The sequence below is a fragment of the Pongo pygmaeus genome, chromosome 15 (genome assembly GCF_028885625.2).
Source record: "Pongo pygmaeus isolate AG05252 chromosome 15, NHGRI_mPonPyg2-v2.0_pri, whole genome shotgun sequence".
NCBI classification, from domain to species: Eukaryota; Metazoa; Chordata; class Mammalia; order Primates; family Hominidae; genus Pongo; species Pongo pygmaeus.
In genome coordinates this window covers 92,753,834-92,774,632 of record NC_072388.2, presented here as the reverse complement: position 1 = coordinate 92,774,632, position 20,799 = coordinate 92,753,834, and the positions used below count along the sequence as shown (strand labels likewise).

General features: G+C 52.8%; 1 protein-coding gene across 3 annotated transcripts in view; it reads left to right on the top strand.

Annotated features, from left to right (window-relative positions):
• Positions 1–18,173, top strand: part of PRIMA1 (proline rich membrane anchor 1) — a 68,511-nt gene extending 50,338 nt beyond the window's left edge. For 2 of the 3 annotated variants that reach the window (XM_054447508.2, XM_063652030.1), the window contains exons 4-5: positions 1,465–1,594; positions 17,186–18,173. In XM_054447508.2, the coding sequence (XP_054303483.1) occupies positions 1,465–1,594; positions 17,186–17,288 (233 nt within the window). In that variant the 3' untranslated portion in view covers positions 17,289–18,173. Of the gene's footprint in view, positions 1–1,464; positions 1,595–3,216; positions 3,324–17,185 lie in introns of those variants that run through there. The other variant, XM_063652031.1, reaches the window with a different exon arrangement.
• Positions 18,174–20,799: the final 2,626 nt, after the last annotated feature.

The following is a 20,799-nucleotide window of genomic DNA, read 5'->3' as shown; positions in this document are numbered from 1 at the left end:
GAAATACACAATAACATGGATGAATTTCAAAAACACTGTGCTAACTAAAGGAACAAAAAAAAATACACATTGCATGATTCCATGTATGTGAATGTCAAAACCAAGCAAATCTAATCAGTGATTTTAGAAATCAGAATAGTGGTTGCCCCCAGGGTGGGATTGATTAGAAAGAGGCACAGGGACACTTTCTGGGCTGTTGGAAATATTCTTTGTCATGCTGGAGGTGCGGCTTCCACTGGTGCATGCATTTGTCAAAGCTCAGAGAATGGTACTTTTAAGATGGGGGGTGCATTTCACTAGATGTAAATTACACTTTGATAAGAATCATAATAATGAAGCCATCCATATTACCCTTAGGGAAGTCATCCCCTGGTTCCCCACTTACTGTTGCACCCCTCAAAGTATCTATTATAGAGTGGACACCAAGTCTGGGGTGTATTTCTGATTCTTTTGCATATATTCATGTCTTGGAGACCTGTCCAAAGTTAATACTGTCTCTCTATCCATCCATCCATCCCTTCCTTCCTCTCTCATCATCCCCCTTCCTCCTTTTTTCTCTTTTCCCTCTCACTTCCTTCCTTTCTCCCTCCCATTCCTTTTGCAATTCTGGGCACTCCCTTCCAGTTGTGTCTGAGTCTTCCCAGAAGCCCTGGGATGAGGCTGTGTGATGTCTTTGCTTTTCTCAGAGGAAAGTGAACGGCCTCACTGACACAAGTCCTTCAGGTCCACCCCAAGACAGCCTGTGCCAAGGGAGGGAGGACGGGTTCACCCCAAGGACTCCATGGATTGAGTAACTAAGAGAGGGCCCTGTAGCACCAGTGTCCGGTGCCTTGTTAATGACACTTTTCCAAATTTTGACCACCCCCATACAAACTGAGACAGGGGCAAATACCCACCCCACGGGCTGAATCCAAGAACGGAGAAAGTCTGCATCTTGCAAGAAATTAGCTTAAGAAATGGATATTGGCAGTCCTCCCTTTCTTTCCTTCCTCCCTCAGCGTCCCCTGTGAGCCCTGCTCCCCACCCCCGCCTGCAGAGGAACCAGATTTAGTGCCTCAGCTGAGAGAATGAGATGCTCTGTTATTTTTCATGGGAAATTAGACCTGACCCTGCTGTCAGTTAGCTCATGCCGAGGGAGGATGGATGGCCTGGGGCGTGGCACTTAGCCCCTGCTCTGAGCACGCCGGGGCAGGGATGGAGGCGCTCAGAGGCCAGCCTGGCTGGGGGACAGCCATGATGTCACCTGCCGCAGGGTGGGGGCAGGGATGGCAGGAAAGGTCAGGGAGCCTTCATCCAGGTGATAGATGCCAGTGACCTCCCCGTGCCTCTGCTGCTGTCACCCACGATGGTCCCGCCAGAGACTTCCCCACGCCTCTGTTGGTGTCACCCATGATGGTCCCACCTCTGTCACTGGCCATGACCAGCTCATCCAGGTAACACTCAGGCTGCTCCTGTCTCTTTCAGCTCCCAACTCTACCTCTTGCCCCACTGAGGAAAGCTGGTGGTCGGGGCTGGTGATCATCATTGCCGTATGCTGTGCCTCCCTGGTGTTTCTGACTGTACTTGTCATCATTTGTTACAAAGCCATAAAAAGGTGAGTGCTCACCCACTGCACCCAGCTCCAAGCCGAAGGGAACCCCAGCTGGGCTTGGGGCTCCTACACACATCCCGTATCATTATTTTAAATTATAAAAGTTGTTAAGCATATAAGAAGCAGAAAGAATATACAGTGACCTTCCATCTACCCTCACCCTGATTCAACAGTTCATCAAGACTTTGCTATATTTGCTGTATCTATTTTATTTTTCCTTTGATCTTTTTCATTGCCGAAATATTTTAAAGTTGATCTCAGAAATAATGTCTCTGTCACTTTAGACAGTTTGATTCCACAAGCAATTGATTAGCACCAATTATATGTCAGGCCCAGTGCAACGTGAAAAATACAAAAATGTTGCAAAACACCAAAGCGTCATAGGAGTTGTTAACAATATAATATTTGTAAGGAAGTTTTTTAAACATTTGCTGACTCCCAAAATTAGAGGGCCCACATTAAGAACATTCCTAACATCTAAAATATTTAAGTTTACTCTTTAAGTTGGTTGTTCTATGTGATTTTACTTTAGTAATTCAAAAGCAGAAAGTAAAATATCAAGGTAAAAGTCTTAAAACAAGTCAGGCACACAGGATGGGGGACCACAGAAAGCCAATAGACCAGGAGCATCCTGGTAACGGGGCACAGGAGGGAGGACACCTGGCGGCACGGTCCGGGCATGGCGGCTCCATACAGGACAGGCCATGCCCTGGGCATCTGCCACCCAGCCGAGAACCCAAACTCAGAGCCCCCTCTGCCCAAAATGCACATGCTGTGGGGCAGTCTCCAAAAACACTGATAAATAACACAGGCATAACTGTAATCAGCAATACCTCAGCCGGACACCGGGTTCTCCTCACCAACATTCTCTTAGTTCATCTCCACCTACCTTTTCCCAATCAGCTCCATTTTGCAGAGGAGGTTGAGGTTCTAAGGAATTAGAGAGCTGCCCGGGGTGGCACAACTGGCGAGCAATGGAGTCAGAAATTGAACCCAGAACAAAAAGACTCCGAAGCCCAGCCCTGACTACACACCGTGTTTCAGGGTTATTGACGAGTTCGACTCCAGTGTCGGGCTAAGAACAGACCTCGGTATTCCTGCCTGCCCTTCCTCAGGGATGCGGGAGAGGGGATACTCGGGGTTTGGTGAGGTCTGTCTGTGCTTCTTTGAGGCCAGAAGGACATACAGACAGAAAGGCTCAATGCTCCAAGACCCTGTAACTCTGGGTAGGGGCCTAGTCTTGAAAACCAAGGTGGGGCCAGGCGTGGTGGCTCACGCCTGTAATCCCAGCATTTTGGGAGGCAGAGGCGGGTGGATCACCTGAGGTCAGGAGTTTGAGACCAGCCTGACCAACATGGTGAAACCCCGTCTCTACTAAAAATACAAAAATTAGCAGGTCATGGTGACACATGCCTATAATCCCAGCTACTCGGGAGGCTGAGGAAGGAGAATCTCTTGAACTCGGGAGGTGGAGGTTGCAGTGAGCTGAGAGCGCACAACTGCACTCCAGACTGGGTGACAGAGCCAGACTGCACCTCAAAAAAAAAAAGGAAGAAAGAAAACCAAGGTGGATGGTTGGAGTCTCCCAGGGGACATAGCTAATCCAATTCCCACGTGTTTTGTAGGCACCTCCTTTGTGCCAGGCTTGGTGGGCATGCAAACAGGTAAGACCCAGGCTGTGCCCACAGGCTGCTCCATGAGGCTGTGCGAGGTTTGCTGGCAGCCCGCTGTGGCTGCCCGGAGGAGTCACGGTGCATTCTGATCTGGACCATAAAGCATTTGAGCTGAGGGCCTGCTGGAATGGGAGGAGGAAGGGTTTTAAGCAGCGGAGCAGAGGAGGCATTCTAGGTCAAGGCACCTGTGAGGGGAGCAGCCGGACACCAGGAAGCCCCTGCGACGCAGGAGATGAGGCTGGAGGAAGCCGTGAGCCTGACTGGGGAGGCCTTTGTCACCAGACTGAGTGATGACTTTGCCTGTGACTCTAGACACTAGGAAGTACTGAAGATCAGCTTCGGTAGCTACTTTTTGGGGGAAGAGTGTGCACCACCAGGCCATGGCTGCCAGTCTCCTTGCAGACACGCCCCACTTCCCCTGGGAGAGGCGCAACATGAATAATCTGTTTAATATAAACTCGTGTTCTTAGAAAAGACACCTGAGCCACTTCTGCCTTCCTCCCTGCCCTCCCCTAAAGAAATGTGCTACCTGCTTCTGCCGGAGGAGGGAAAGAGAACAAACATTAATAGCTCACTAGGGCAGTGCTGCTCAGCGGTAGCCTGCTGGGATTTGTCTCGGCTGGGCTGGGCTGGGGGGCTCGCAGGAAGGATGTGAGGGGCGTCATATCAGAGCAGCTATAGAGGGGCCTCCTGCCTGTCCTCTTCCACTCTCTCTGAGCTCTTGGCTCCTGGATCTGTTAGCACCCTGGAAAAAACAGAACTCATCCCAGATGGCTCAGTGGACCAGACTTCAGATAGTGGGCTTCTTCCAGGGGCATGGGCGGGGCTCCACCAGGGCGTGGGCGGGGCTTCTTCCAGAAGCATGGGCGGGGATCCTCTGTGGTGTGGGCGGGCTTCTTCCAGAAGTGTGGGCGGGGCTTCTTCCGGGCTGTGGGCGGGGTTTTTTCCAGGGGTGTGGGTGGTGCTCCTCTGGGGCATGGACGGGGCTTCTTCCAGCAGGTGGCGAGGATTATTCCAGCGCTTTAGGTAGGCCCAGAGAGCAAGTGAGGCAGGTGAGGCACTCAGGGACTTGCGGAATGGGCGGTTAGCACCTCTAGGAAGACAGGCAAGCGGGAAACTAGTGCCATGGGAACCTCGTGAGAGACTCGCACTTAGGAGAAGGGCCGCCTAGCAGGAGCTGCGGTTGGAACTGTCAGAGAAGCAGCCCCAATACAGGCAGGCAGGGGGAAGAAATGCTCCCAGCAGCTGTCCATGCTTAGGTTTCCCGTGGGTGCCTCACACTGGCCAAACCCAAGAAGCAGGGGAATCAGGACACACAGTCAGTAAGGTCGGCCTCCCGGGGGCACAGGGCAGAAAGCCGGTGAGGCAGGCAGTTGGGATGTAAGCCGACGCTATGCTGCACAGCCCCTTTGCTGCCCTGCACCAGGCTCTGCATCCATCTGCGGACCAAGACCTGGGGACACCGAGGAATAGGACCCAGCCCTTTGACCTCGAGGTCTTCATAATCCAGAGGGAGCATCCCTGGTGCAGCAGACAGATATTTAATGACAAGAGGGCACTGTGTTCATTGCGGGTGAAGGCAGAAATAGAGCCCAATACTGCCAAAACCCACCTAGAAGGAGGCTGGGGAGGGCGGCCTAACCCCTTGGTGGAGAGAGAAGGAGGCAGCAGAAGCTGCAACCCCGCCTACAGAGCAAAGTGCTTCCCACTGCCCCCCCAGGCGCTGACCTCAGCTGGGGCTGTAAGAGATAGCATCCTCACTCAGGCCAGCTGCCTGTCCACATTTCTCTCCAGCGAAGTGGAGGATTTCTTGCTCACGGCCAATTGTTTTTGGTCAATAATTCATCTGAAACATGCCTTTTCTCTCAGGAAATAAAAGTATCTCATGTCACTGCAAAACCATTAAAAGGAAAATTTAGTGATAAACCCTACTCTTTTTTTTTTTTTTTTTTTTTAACTCTCATAGCCTCGAGTCCTAGAGATTTCCAAGAGATCTTTGTAAATGGCCCCAACACAGCCTTTCAGAGCCGGGTTGCCAAGAGGATGTTTCTAGAATCGGGTAGGTCAGGGAGGAGGTGACCCTGGAGATGCCTTGGCACCTGGGGGTGTCAGCTGCTGGGACACGGGCCTCGGCAGGGATGGGCGGACACCGAGGGCTGAGTTGCAGTTGTGGAAGGCGCACCCCGCAGGGCCCCCACATCTGTGTCCAAGGCCTGGCTGAAAGGGGGCTGGACCTTGGCAGGAGGAAGAGTCTCAGTAGCACTTGCTAGACGCAGATTAGGTGAATTAACGCTTCCTCCTGTGACTCAGCAAACCTTCACCAAGTCCCACCTGTGCACTGGGTAGACCGTGTTCAGAGGAGGGACACCTTGCCCAGACCTGGTAGCCAGGTGGGGTGGGAGGTTTCTTAAAGAGGTACATTAGCCAGGCCAAGGGACTGGGCGGGGAGGGTGTTACTTGAATTTGCATGAGCACGAGCAGTGGCCCCCAAGTCCGCTGTCAAGGACCCCAAGCTCCAGAGGGGGTTCCCAGCCATAGGGAGCCCATGCAACATGCATTTTGGTGGCTTCATTGCCCCAGGCTTGTTGTAAACAAGCCTTTTTATCTACAGCCACATGGAGAGCAGGCCCCAGAGCCCTTGGGTGCTGGGTACCCCCGTGCCTGGCACCCGGGTGTCCTCCCACCCCTAGGCCTGACGGGCACATGTTTCTGACAGCAGGACAGCCTGATTTGTTAAAAGAGCCCAGAACTGGGAGTCAAGCCCCCAGGCCTGTTCCCTTCCCAGCCCCAACCCCGCCAGACTCAGCGGGCTCAGCAGGTATCGCTTCCCTCTGTGGCCTCCGTTTTCCCTCTCTGAAATGACAATCTCCAAGCAGCCTTTTGTGTCCCCATCCTGGATCACTGGGGACCATCGCCACTCAGGCATTCAGCCACTTGGGCGTATAAACGCTGATCACTGTGCCCGCCAGGGCTGGGCCAGGTGCCAGGACCAATTGCCAGGCACTGGGCTACAGGAGTGGGCACCACCGGCACAGTCCCTGCCCATGCTGCACATACCTTTTCAGAGGAAGAAGTGGGCATCAATCAGACCAGACTGCCCGCAAAGAATTGTGGATCACAGTCAGAGGAGAGGCAGAAGAGCAGAGATAACACGAAGGTCCATCCAGGGCAGGAGACAAACTTAAAACAAGCAATGACCACAGAGAGTCATCAAGATAAAGCTCCAAGGGGCAAGGCACCCGCTGCCCAGGTAGACCTCAGATCCCAGCTAGGGGAGCCCCACAGGCCTGTGCACTCGCAGGGATGAGGCTGTTTTCCTGGGGTGGCATTTACAGCTTCTCTGACAGCCACACCCTTCACTCAGAGAAGAGCTCCTGTGTTGAGGGGAGATGATGCCCACCCCCTCCACGGAGACACGCCCACGCCGGCACAGAAAGAACACCTTGCCTCCATTGGCCATCTGTGGTGTGGGTCTGTTCCCAATTCCCATGAAGCCACTGAACAGCCATTTCCCTCTCACTTACAGGTATAATTGGCAAAAAGACCAATACATGGTTGCAGGATGGTTTGGCTGACCCAGCAGACGTTAATTGCTGACCTTAAGCAAGCTTGCTGCTTCCTGGACGTGGGCTTGAGTGTGTGTGATTGTGCCTAAGCACCAGTTATTGCCAGGCTCTGGCCCTCATCAGCTGTTTGTGGTTGAGCCACTTTCAGTAGAACGAGCACTTTTGAATGCTCAAGTCTTTTTGATGGTGCCTTAGAAAACCCATTGACTGGCACAGGACTGTTCAGTGTTGATCCATTTATTGAGCACCTACTGTGTGCTGGGGACTAAGCACAAGGGATGCAGAAGAAACAAGACAGTCCCTGTTCTCCTCCTGCTGGAGGAGGCAGATTAAGCACACACACCAGCAAATTAATAAATGAGGTGATCTTAAGGACTATGAAGAGAAAAAAAATACAGGGTAATGGGGAAGAGAAGGAGAAAGGAGTGAAGGTTGCGTCCTCTCCAAAGAGTCAGGCGTGTTGTGCATGCCTTTTGAGACAGCTTAATGATTAGAAAGTACGGCTAGAGCATTGCACATTTATTACCTCCTTTTAATTTAGTTTTAATTTTTATCAAAGGAATACATATACGTACTATAGTTTAAAATGTCAAATGTGCTCCCAAGGCTCTTAAGAAAGACAGCAGCCCCGTGTCTTTTCCCCCAAGTCTCATTGTTGAGAGGCAACCACTTTCAACAGTTAGCTGTTTCTTCTGATGTTTCTCTCCATATGCTAAGTGATGTGTATACTGCTATTTAAATTTTCTTTCCATTTTAAGCACCATCTATTTACTTTCCACTATGGAAGATACCAAGGCCAGCACCCTTGCAGTACAGACATACAACATACTTCCCCTCTTCTCATTCTCCACCTAGAATGGGGTTCAGTATGGGATTCTGTGCCTATTCAGGGCTTACCTTAGTGTAGCAAAGAACATATTGTGCATAGCTGAGCCACGTAGCGTACTATGCTGTTTCCTTTCCTGGGGTTAACAATGCCTCCTCTCAACACAGTCAAATATATCAGTTCCATTTTTGTCCTGAGGGCTCCATGCTGCTCTCCCAGGTGGACTGTGGGTCTCTGAGCCTGTTGCACAGTTGTCACCCTACAGTCGTCCTCTCCAGCACCCTTCCAAGCTGGATGATCCCAACACAGCTCCTCCCTGGGAACCTGCTACCCTCAGCTCTCTCCCTCCCTCTCCAACTCCAGTCTCTCATCTCCTTAGCTTGATTATTTCGTAGATATTTTTCCCAAGATCTTTCCTGGATCATAGACTCAATAGAAAGTTAATCAGTGAAATTAGTTTTCTTTTTAGAATTTACACTCTTTCTGGAGCTTTGGGATAGCCCAGAGAAAGGTTAGTTCTTCCTGAATGTGTGGCGTATAGAGAAGACCTGGTTACCTGGGGCACCTGGAATACCAGGGAGGGGTGGAAATGAGTTTCCTATGGAGTCTGAGCCAGAATGAACCTTCATGGTCAAGGGCCAATCCCTTGTTTTACTGATGTGGGAACTGAGGCCTTGGTGGGGAGAGAAATGGTTCAGGTTCCAGAGGTTTCCTGCCCTCCTCCTGGCTCATTGAGCACTCCCAGAGGTCTCTCTGGTCAGTGTCCTTCCCCTCACTTCTTCCAGTTGAGTCCTTGCTGCTCCATACCCAACTCAAATGCCACCTCCTCTGAGATGTCATCCTGGACGAGTATAGAACTCTCTCTTCCCTGTCCAACTCCTAGAGTCATAGATCTCCCTGAATTTACAATTCTGCTTTCTGCTGTAGGTAGGTATATGTTGGTGTTCATGTGCCCACACACTTGCAAATGCGTGGTTGTGTGCACACACAGTAGGTGGGGATGGGTCATCTCATCTTACTCATCTCTCTCCCGACAGTGCCTGGCACGATGCCTGGCACATAGTAACTGTCCAGTGGTGGTTTCTGTGGTGTGAATGGAGGCTTGTTCCCGCAGACTTGCCAGAGTCCACCTTTTAAACTGACAAACTCTATTTAGAATTGCAGTAAACTCATTTTTCCTCTATCTGGATGAGTGAAATAGTCTGCTTTTGGTGTAAATAACATGCACCAAATTTTAAGTGTTGGGCCTCACCCCTTCACCAGTTTCAGTTTTCCCAGACCCCTGCCATTCCTGCCCCCTCCCTCTCAACGCCCATTTCTTCAGTAGGCCTCATGCCATTCTCTCCCTTCCCCATACGCTAGCTCAAGTGCATGTACCCTGACTCAGCGGTCCCCTCTCCAAGCTTCGGAATGGCACAGCCTCTCTCCCACCTGGGCATGACACACTCCCAGGCTGTGAATGCGGTGCAGCAGCTCCGCCATCTACCTCCTCTTCTTCCTCCCCGCAGGACACACCTACTGTGCCAGGGGCCAACCCAGCCCTCTCTCCCTTGTTGCCTGCTCTGGCCTTCAGCTGATCTGCAGAGTCAGGGCATGGGGAAGATAAGGTAGGCCAGGCCCAGAGGCCAGCAGTGAGGACCAGGAATCAGGACAGGAGTGGAACTGCTCCATCCACCCTCAACTCACCACAAACTTCCAGGAGCAAGAAATTCACCTTGAATGCATCTTGGTGCATTCCTGGGGCCCTGAGACTGGGGGTTATCTCATGGGCCAAAGCCTCTTGGCCAGGTGGGGTCTCAATGCGGTTCCCATCTGTCACCTCTCCCCGCTGTTCATATGTGTGCCTGTAGCAACACTCCCTCCTCCCCACTGCCCCAAACCCAACCCAGAATCACCACACCTGGTTGTACTGTGAGTCAGGTCAAAGTTAGTGTACTCCAAGGAAGGGCCTCTTTAGGGCAAGTGCTGAGCATTGATGCATGGCCTTGGTGGCTCAGAGACCGTCCTGCATCCTTTGGAACCTGGACTGAATTCAAGGAGCTGGCACCTGTGCTTAGTCCAGAATCAAGACTCGATCTTCTGATTCCTTGGCCTTCCCCTGGGCCTCACTGCCACCTTCTAGGCTGTCTGGGGCTTGGCTCTTTGGAGTCCCAGAAGCTGCAGTGTCCTCACCATCACACCCACATCCTCCATCCAGGAAGAGGTCAGGCCAGCAAGGGGCAGGAGCACGAGGTCCTGACCTGCCCTGGGCTGAAATGCTTCTTTGGACTTATTTGTCCCCCATAAAGACCTGTCTTCCATGATGGGTGATAAAATCCCATCCTGCTGTGTGAGGCAGGCAGCAGGGACGAGCCTACTTCATCTGCCAGCATCCTCGGTGTGGGGCGCATGGAGCCCAGGCCTCCGTGCACTGTGGACAGTCATGGACAGAATGCTCAGCAGATTGAGGGTGTGCTCAGGGCCAGCTGATGGGAGACCCAGACGGATCCCTGCTTCTTGGGGCCTTTTTCTTTTGTCTTCGAGAAATGCGTGCCTCTCTGGACCCATCTCTCCAGACACGCTGGGTCAAGGTCACGGGGCAGGGTGAGGGTAAATGGGAACCCCCATTTAAGAAGTCCTCAGGTGACGCCCACTGCAGTCAGGATAAGACCCAGACACCTTGCCCCGGCCAGCTGCACCCTACAGGGGCTGGCTCCTGCCCCACTGCTCCTGCTGGTGTTTTTCTCCACCTCTCTGCCCTCACTCAGGACTCTCCAGCTGCACGGGCCTCCATCCCGGCTCTGTCCTGCTCCTTGCATGGCAGGATCCTTCTCACCCTCTGGACCTCGCTGACCTGTCAGCCTACCAGGCCTCCCGCTATTCTCTCCCTCGACGCCTGGTTCTTTGCCGTCTTAGTTCTTCTCCTAATTTGCTGCAGTCTGTTCATTTGTGTACTGCTGGTCAGATGACTACCAACCTGGTGCCAGGTCGAGGCCAGTGTCCTTGGGCCATATGAGTCCGTTTTGCACACTCAAATGAGCCGAACCCACAGGACCATGGAGGTGGAGCCACCTGGAACAAATCTTGCCCGTGAAGAGAGGCGCCCTGTGCCTGAGGTTGGAGAGTCCGGGGGAGGGGGATGGGCCGCTTCTCTTGGGGAGACACCCCCTCAGCCTCCTTGTTTGCTTCAGGAGCCCCCGAAGCAGTGCCGGGCATTTCTGTAGCACCCATGGTGACCAGGCTGGGCTGGGCTGGCTCAGGACAGCTGAGCAGCGTAGGATGCAGGGGAGCCCTGGTGGGGCATGACAGCCCAGGAGCTCAGGGCAGGTGTCTCCTGGAAACCCAGCCTCTAGGAAGAACAGATGGCTTTGTGTATTCCCATTACCAATGAAGGCCTTTTGTGACAGCAAGACAAAGTGAAGGGAGGTTTTGTGACAGGAAGACAAGGTGAAGGGAGGTTCCGTGACCTGGGGCTGGTGTCCAAGGGCATGCCCATATGTGTCTGCTTGTGCCCACCTGTTCTGTATAGGACCCCCACCAGACCTCAGCCGAAGGCCCTTCTACCCAGAGGTGTTCCCCAGCCCCTTCATCCCCAGCACAGAGGCGGGTGGCAGGGAGGCATTGTCCCTGGAGTTTCAGGGAGGCAGGTGCCCAGACCCCCAGTGAGACGGACACCGTCTGGGCCGCTTCTGCACACAGAATCCCCAGCAGGGATCTCCATCCCCCAGCACCATTCTGGCATCTCAGAGGCTTGAAGGACAGTCACCGAGGCCTGGGCTAGCTTGGAGGTCCCTGTCCAAGGCTCTGTGCATGACCCCGCAATCCTTTCTTCAGCCTCTGGGCTGGGAAGGGCTCTGCCCTAGAACAAATCCCAGGCTGCAGAGCAGTGCTCAAGGGGAGAGAGAGTCACGCCTGTGAGAAGGCCCTCCCCCCGCGGAGCCCTCTCTGCTCCCCTCGGCCCACAGCTCCCAGGGGAGGATGCAAGCATGAGAAATGCACAGGCGCCAGTTCCGCCACAGCTCAGCGGAGGCGGCCAAACAGGTGATCCCAGGGGATGGTCCAGACAGTGGGTCCCACTGGCTGTGAGGACGCTTGTCTGCCTCGTGCCTGTCTCCCACCCCCTGGGTGATGGAGGCTGGATGTGGGGCTGCTGCTTCTCACGGTGACACCCTCGAGGCTCAGAAAGGCTTTTTTTGGCTTCTTGACCCAGGTTTGGGGAAGTCTGAGGTCTACAGAGGAGTCTCATCATGGAACGCTGAGTGTGTGTGTATATGAGTGTGGGGATATATGTATATAGGTATGTGTATGCATATGTGTATTCATATGTATGTGTGCATATGTGTGTAGGGACATGTGTGTATGTGTATATTGTGTGTGTGTGTTTAGGTACGTGTGTATGTGTATATTGTGTGTGGATTTGTGCATATGTACATGTGTCTGCGTGTATGTGTATATTGTTTGTGTGTGTGGATTTGTACATTTATGGGTATGTGCCTGTGTGTGTGTGCATATATGTGTGTGTGTAGGTACATATTTGTATGGGTTTGTGCATATGTACATGTGTCTGTGTGTATGTGTATATTGTATGTGTGTGTGTGGATTTGTGCATGTGTACATGTGTCTATGTGTATATTATATATGTGTGTGTTTGCATACGTGTGTATGTGTATAGTGTGTGTGTGTGTGGATTTGTGCGTATGTACATGTGTCTGTGTGTATGTGTCTGTGTGTGTTATGCAGGTTCATGTGTATGTATGGGTGTGGGAGGGTGTCAGGGGTGGGCATTTGGGGGGGTGAATGCCTTCATAAGAGGTGAGTCTGGGACCTTTAACTTTCACTTCTCCCAGGGGCGCGTGAGGCAGGAGGAGAGCCTCCCTTCTCAGGCTTCCAGAGCTGTTCTTTGCCTCCATCTCCTCCATCTCCACAGAGCAACAGGCTGAGGGGGAGTCTGTCACATCGTGATCAGCAGGGCCTAGGAGGGGTACCTGGTCCTGGCCCTCCTTGCCCAGGCCAGAGATGCTGGTGGAGGCACGGTTTCTGCAGGGGCCCCTCGTGGCTGCCGGCATGTGCGGCTGGAGCTGTCCGCACGGCACTCCGAGCAGGGAATGTGGGGGCCTGCTGCCCTCCAAGCCCAGGGCAGGGGACAAGAAGTCTCAAGGTGGCAGAGCCCACCCTCCTACAAGCAGGAATCCTGGGTGCTGCCAAGGAAAGTCTCACTAACCTCTCTCTTGGTTTCTAGGAACCATGCCATTTAGGGAGCACTCTGTGGCCATCTCTGCCTGGACCAGGGTGGAAATGCCTCTTCTTGGTTTAGTGAGACCAGCCTCAGCTGACTCACAGAGCTGCAGAGCCAGGCTGGGTCCTAACAACTCTCTCTAGCATTTCCGGAGCCCCACGGGGCACACGTTAGGTAGGAAGTCTGTGCGGAATGGAGAACCTTGTCTGCTGCCAGCCAGTGGGGCCAGCTACCTGGTGACAGCTTTTCCCCAGCAGTACTGAGAGCTAACAAACATTTATGGAGTACTTACGGTATGCCAGACACTTGTCTAAGTGCTTGACATGGACTAACGTGTTTAATCCTCCCAATAAGCCTATGAAATGGACACCACTATTGTGCTCATTTCAAAGACAAGAAACTGAGGCATAGAGAGGCTATGTAGCTTGCCTGAAGTCACACGGCCAGAAAATGGTGGGGTGGGGGTTTACTGAGCCTTGACATCTGCCTCTTAGCACTTCCGCAGCGTCACCCTGAAGTGCCGTGCTTGGTGGAAGGGTGGAGTTGGGGGGGTGCAGAGGTGGAGCCGTCTTCTGCTTTAGGGAACACCCAGCTTCCATGGGGCTCCAGTGAATCCCAGAAAGGCTTTGGGAGCAGCAGTCCAGGCAGGAGAGTGGTTGGGGACTCAGCTCCGGTGGCAGGAGGGGAGCAGATCATGACCACTTGTCAGGAGAGCCCTCGGCTGCCACCCTCCCCCATCACCATGTGCGGCTCCCGAATGCTCCTGTCTGGGGCCCTTACCTGCCACATGTGCTGAGCCCCTGCCAAGCCCCCCTGCCTGCTTTCCTGTCTGGGAAACTGGCTGAGCAGCTGTGAAGGCCCTGGGCCCCCTCCTCACCCTGCCTTCCAGGGTCCTCCTGCCAGGCTCACTTCCTGCTTATCTCTTCTGAGCCACCTCTTCCCCAGGGCCTGCGAGTACGAAGGGGTCTCACAGACGGCAGGAAGCCTTTAGAACTCTCTCCTTGCCTCCTGCCAATAGAAATCCTACTGACCTCCTCACCTTACCCGAAAAAGGGTGGAAACCTTGAGCCCTCCAGGCTTAGTCATTTCTAAGGGAGCTCCATGCCGCCTTCATTTCTTCATTATCCACCCTAGAAGGCCCTTAAGCCATATCTCCCATGATCTGGACCTGTTGCAATTGTTTTTATTTTAGCCGTAAGCCCGATATGTAATATGTATTAAGGAGAATGCAGTGTGGGCTTAGGTCCAGACTCTTTTCTGCCTGTTAATATTTTCTGGAATCCTGATGCTGATGTCCTTTCTTCCCCTCATGTATTCATGATATATTTCTCCCACTTGAGTCCATCAGCGGCCTCACTGGGGAGCACAGGATCTCACTGTAAGAAAATGCCCCCCCCACAAATTGTCCAGGCCATGCAGATTTCATGGAGTCAGAAGCCAGGCACACCCAGCAACATCAGAGCTGCTTAAGGCTTCCTGGAAAGGGGTGAGTAGGACAGGAACGGGGTTGAAGGGGACAGAGGGAGCAAAAGGCCCAGGGCAGAGCTTGGCTGCAGAGTCCATCATTTCCCATGGATCCCGACATAAACAAGGTAGCACAGCTGAGGCCTGTAAACGCAGAGTTTCCAGAGAGTATCTGTTAGCGTCTACATAAATGGTGTTCTCAGATTCACGTGTGGGATATGCTGAGTTAAAGCAAAAGGAGACAGTCTTCTTGGAGGACTCTGCAGAATCTCTAAGAGGAGGGTGGAGGAAGGCTTTCCCGAGTTGATGAGATCCCAGAGCTCGTGGGAATACCTGCCGGGAATGCTGATTAAATGGGAAGATGCTGGCACTTTGGGAGGCCGAGACGGGAGGATCACTTGAGGCCAGGAGTTCAAGAACAGCCTGGGCAACATAGCGAGACCCTGTCTCTACAAAAAATTTAAAAATTAGCCAGGCTTGGTGACACACACCTGTAGTCCCAGCTACTCAGGAGGCTAAAGCTGGAGGATTGCTTGAGCTCAGGAGTTCAAGGTTGCAGTGAGCTGTGATGATGCCACTGCACTTCAGCCTAGGCAATAGAGCAAGACCCTATCTCCAAAACAATAGTAACAATAATAATAATGGGAAGATAGATGTCTGGCCAAGATGCAGTGTTAGTGGGTGGTGGTCCAGGCCCCACCGCAAACCAGATGAGCGCTCTTGGGCAAATTAAGCCCTCTCTAAGCCTCAGTTTCCCCATGAAATGAATCTCTTACTCCAGGCCTAGCTTCTTCAGGTGACCACTGAGAGAAGGGACAAGGAAATCTCTGTAACAGAGAGTGCTTTGCACAAATCATGATGCACTGTGGGAGGAATTGTGGGTTTACCTCTTGCATTCCTGGAAGAAGCCACGGTGGCTGGGCTTGACCACCTGGAGTGAGTGCACTTGGCTTGCTTAGCAGAAGTTTTGAGCTACTTCTGCTGCAGGAGAAAAAGGAACAGTTCGCTACCGGACTGAGCTCAGTGTGTAGTCTCTGAGTAGGCCTGATCATTCTTCCCATGAACTGCTAATGATCCCCTCACAGACCCTGCCTCCTCTGAACTCACTCAGTCAGGGCTTTATCCCAGAGACATCGAGCTGGTCACCAGGCACCAGCCCATCTGACCGTGGCTCTGGGGAGGCTCTGGGCACATTTGAAAAGGCAGAAGCAATCAACTCCTGGGCCTATGATAATGACCATAAATGTCCAGCCTGGACAACTCCCAGCAAGGGCAGATCCAGGCTCAACCCTGGCACCTCTGGGAACCCTGGAGGGGGCTGGGCTACAGCCTTGTGGGGATGAGATAGCAGAATTGTGGCATGGAATTGGGCTACGGAGAGCATGTGGCTTAGATCAGGAGGATACAGACACTCAGGCTGGGGGCCAGAGCCCTCCTGAACAACTCGAGGGAGGGAGGAAGTGAGACTTCAGCCAGGCCCAAAAGTACACCGTAATTTCAGAGCCCCAGCAAGTGAGCAAGAGCCTTCTCAGAGCCTCCCTCCCAGCCTTCCTGATCCCTTATATGCATAGGAAAAACCGCTTTTGGGGTTAGGGGCCCTCTGGAATGAGCTTCAAATGGCTCAATTTAAAGTGTTCAAGAACCACTGGCGTGTACTAATTTAGTGTAGACATTCACCACCATCATCACTACCACCGTTGCCATTACCATCACTATCATTGCCACCCACATCATTACCACTATCACCATCACCACCACCATTGCCATCCCCACCACCACATCACCACCACCAACACCATCATTATCACCATCATTATCACTATCACCACCACCAATACAACCTTCACTACCATCATTACCTCCATCATCACCACCGTCAACCCATCACCACCACCATTACGCTAACCATCACTATCATCATCACCATCTTCATCACCCCATCATCATTACCGCTATCACCATCACCACCCCACTGCCATCACCACCACATCACCTCCACCACCATATAACCACCATCACTATCACCACCAGCATTTTGACCTTCACCACCACCATCACCTCCATCACCAGTATCACCATCACCACCATTGTCAACCGAACCATCACCACCACCATTACCCTAACCATCACTATCATCACCACCATTATTAGCATCATCACTGCTGCCACCATCACCTTTACTACCTCCACCACCCCATTAGCACCAGCATCACCACTACCTCCACCACCCCATTAGCACCAGCATCACCACTACCTCCACCACCCCATTAGCACCAGCATCACCACTACCTCCACCACCCCATTAGCACCAGCATCACCACTGCCACCACCACCACCCCATTAGCACCAGCATCACCACTACCACCACCACTGTTACCACCAGCATCACCGCTAGCACCATCTGCTTCATCACATTTTGCATTTGCCTTTGCCGACACTGAGGAAGATTGCAGAATTCAACCCCTAGCACTTCTGTTAACTGTCTGTGCCCTGATCGAAGAGATCAGTCAAGGCCTGACCGTGCTAGACGGAACATACTTTCTTGTTTGTCCAGAACAGCCCGGACTCATACCTGCTGTCCCTGCTTCATCATTAATAGCTCCCCTCTTTCCCTCTCAACTGTGCCCTGGTTTTCATGACACCGGAGTTAAGACCACGTCCAGCTTCTGAATAACCCCACAAGGACTAGCAGCCCAAGGATGCTAACCGAGAACAGAGCCATTGGCTTCCTTCTGACACTCTCATGGAGCAGGGATGCTAGCTGGAGGTTACACCCCACCATCAGTGATAACTAATGGTGTCCCTGCCTCCCCCTCCTTTGCCTTCCCTGTCCCCTCCCCCCACTTTCAGGAAACCACTGAGAAAAGACGAAAATGGCACCAGCGTTGCTGAGTATCCCATGAGTGCTTCGCAGAGCAACAAAGGAGTAGACGTGAACAATGCAGTGGTGTGAGTCTGCAGACCCTGGACCCGCTGGCCAGAGGGACACCTTGGTGGCACTGGTGGACGTGGGAAAGCAGGTGGACATGAGCTAACCCTGAGCTTGTCCAGGACTTCATTGCCTCACAGGCCCTGAGCCTCCCGAAGGAGAAACCATTGTCTTCCCAGGCTTGCCCCTGGTCAGCCTGTGGGCCCAGGCAGCTCGGACACCAGGCTGAGCCCAGCTCACGCTGCGTGCAGCACCTGGGCAGTGTCCCCACCCCAGGCCCTCCACATCCTCCTCCCTGTCTGGTGTCTGGTCTGTCGACTGCCCCCAGCTGCTGTCTAAAGCATGCGCACTGGCGAAGCCAGAGGGATCTGTCTTTTTGCTGTGGCAGGGAGGCTTCCCCCTTTAGCCAAAAGAAAGATGGTCCGGAGCCCACTCCCTGCCGGAAAACCTCTTCTCCTCCCAGGAAGCCTGCCTGCTCCTCTGTTCACATTCTCAACAGAAGCCATCGGCACAGCCAGCAGACAGACATCCCCTTTCAAAGGTGCTTCCCACACATCTGTTCATCGCCCCATCTGCAGTTGTTGTCAATCTTCAGGGCCTACCTTCTCCTTCCTATCCCCACTGACACCCCACACCCTAGGCTCCTGACTGCCTGCCATGGAGGGCTGTGAGTCCAGCCTGCAAAATCCCCTCCTGAGCAGACACAGGAGTGCGTTTACACTCGGGGGGCAGTGTCTGGCTTTCCGGGGGCAAAACGACTCACTGAACCCGCGGCCCAGGGCCACTGGGCAAGGGCAGAGGCCACTGCACCTGTCCTCAGACTCATCCCCACACTTGACCCCATAGGAACTGATGCATCTATGTGAGCCAGGCCCTGCCTTAGTCAGCAGAGGCCACTACTTGTGCCAAATCCACTGTGGGCATGCTGTACCAGGCTGATGCTGGCCAGGCGCTGGATGTCCCCCACAGTCCCCTGAGGCCTGACTGTTGTACTCAGGCCCTCTCCCAGAGTCCTCCATCATCTCCCCATTTTACCCTTCCCCGAGCCCCATTCACCAAGAAGGAGGTGGTGTTCTTCCAGTGTCTTCCTATCAATGTCTGTTTCCACAGTCTCATGCTATAGAAGCGCTGAGCCCTCCAGCGTGGTTGGAGGATCAAGGGATGAAATGGGACAGGAGGAGAGGGGTCCTCCAGGCTGGTAACCCCTGCCCGGTTGGCCTGTCTCCCAAGTGACAGCCTTCCCTGTGGGCCACATCAGGAAGCCCACGGAGACAGGGTGATTTTGCATCTCCTGGAAAATGAGTGGGACACTCCTGGCCCCCTGGCTCTCCCCACCGCCCCTACGTATGGCTCAGAAGGAACCCAATGCATTGAATGGTTCCACTGTCGAGCCCTCTGAGACCTGGTTTGCCTCCTAAACCTCCAGTGTACTCCTCTGATAGGTGTTTAAGCTACAGGTGAGACTTTGAAGTCCAGAGAAAACAGACACACCTGAAAACCGGTCCCCATTTGGGCCAAACCTTAAAAAGCCCATTGTCCCAGAGTCCTAGTGCCCACGGAGCCGTCTGTGTGTCATCGTCCTGCCCAGGTCATCAGGTGTGGGCTGAGGACAGGTGCAGGCTGAGGACAGGCCCAGGGCATACCCTCCCATAAAGGGTTTTTCTTCTTTTCTCATTTCCTTCTATTTGAGGACTTGTTTGGGGTTTAGATTTGAATTTTGCTTCCCCTGGACACCTGGGCATCAGCATAGTGCCGCCCCCTGCCCCTGACCTGGCCGGTACTTCACAGTGCTCTTGAGGTGCGGAGCCAGGTGACAAACAGGCCAGAGGGTGTGGACCAGCAGCAGGTTAAAGGGGGAAACCCAGCAGACCCCACCCCAGGGCACTCTCCCCTACTGCCTTCAGCCTTCTGGTGCCTGCTGAACCCCCAAGCTGTGCCCTAAGCAGACCCCTGGGCAGGACCCTAGCCCTAAGCACACACCACCCTGTGCTGCAACCATGAGAAAGTGCCCATGCCTTGGGCTGTTCAGAAGCTCAGGAGTGATCAGAGGGCACCTTCTGCAAGAGGGGAGGTTCCTGGCTAAGGGATCATGGAGTGGTGGGCAGCCTGAAGGGGCTGGGCACAGCCCAGCTTTGCACACACTCGCCTGGTCCCATCATTCCCTACCTTGGCTTAAACCTAGGAGGCCTGGATTTGGCAGTTAGCCTAATCTTCCAGCCCCAGGTGAGGCTCCCTGGCAAGGAATCAGCTGAGCTATCACCACACTTTGGGGCCTGTATCCTCTTCCCTGAGCCACTGACCCATCCAGGGCTCTGGTCTGCACATAAATTCCCTCTCAGTTGGGCTTGTAAAATCTCTTCTCACCCCAGTTAGCAAAAACCAAGGGAAGAGCCTAGTTTTTTAAAAAAGATTCACTTAATACCCACCCCAAGCCCAAGACCGCCCATTCAAAAAATAAGTATTATGGCACAGCAAGGGAGACCCACTAGATTTTGAGCTTACGAGACATAAGGTACTTAAAACCCTGCCGGCCTAGTATTTGAGCTTAGAACTTTTATTTAAAATGAGCCGGCAGTCTCTAGACACACACCAATTCTCAGGCTAGTCGGAGCCCTGAGGTCAAGAATGAAATGCGCTTCCCTTCTCATTGTCTCAAATAGATCTTTTCCAGCCGTCTCAGAGTTGACCCCAACTTTGGAACTCAGATCATAGGATCTCCCAGAGGTTTCAGGTGTTCCTAAGAAGCTTCTAAAGGAAGTTTTGGAAGAAAGACTAATAGGTGTAAAAATATAAACATATATATTATATATATCTATGTATATTTAAAGAGATCTCTACATATATATATAAATATAACTACTGTACTCTCTGCATCTGTACAAAGTTTGAGTTAAACTGCCCAGGTAGTGTGAGATACGTAATGCATGAATGTGAATATCCTGAAATCTGCCTTCTTAGCAACGTGCCGCGTGTACTGGAGAGAGGACGGTTGCTCCTGGGAGTTGTCTCAATGGGCAAATGTACAAGTCGATGCTGTCTTATCCACCAACAAGCCATTAAGGTTGGCTTCCTGCTGAGACTTTTGTACCGGAAGCAAGATCGGCAGCACTGGGGGTGTCCATATGCCACTTATGAGGAAGAAAGCACCATGACTTTTTTATTTTCAATAAAAATATAGAGATGTCTGCCAGTTGTCGTTTGTGGGGTGGGGGAAAGGAGAAGGCGGGCCTGAGGGATGGGGGGATCCTTCACTAGGGTCCTGCTATACCCCAGGGCTGGGCTGGGGATCTTCTGTGGGATATTTCTGTATGTTTTATCCCAATGCCTCAAGGTCGGTATTTATGGGGATTTCAAAGGCCAATTCTGTCCCTCATCCTGCCACCCACCGCCTTGACCCTTGACTTAATTGAGAATAGGGCGACCAACCTTCCCAGTTTGCCTGGGACTGAGAGATTCTCCTGAACCTGGGACTTTCAGGGCTAAAACCGGGGATATCTGGGGAAAATGGGACAAGAAGGTCACCCTAAGTTGACAA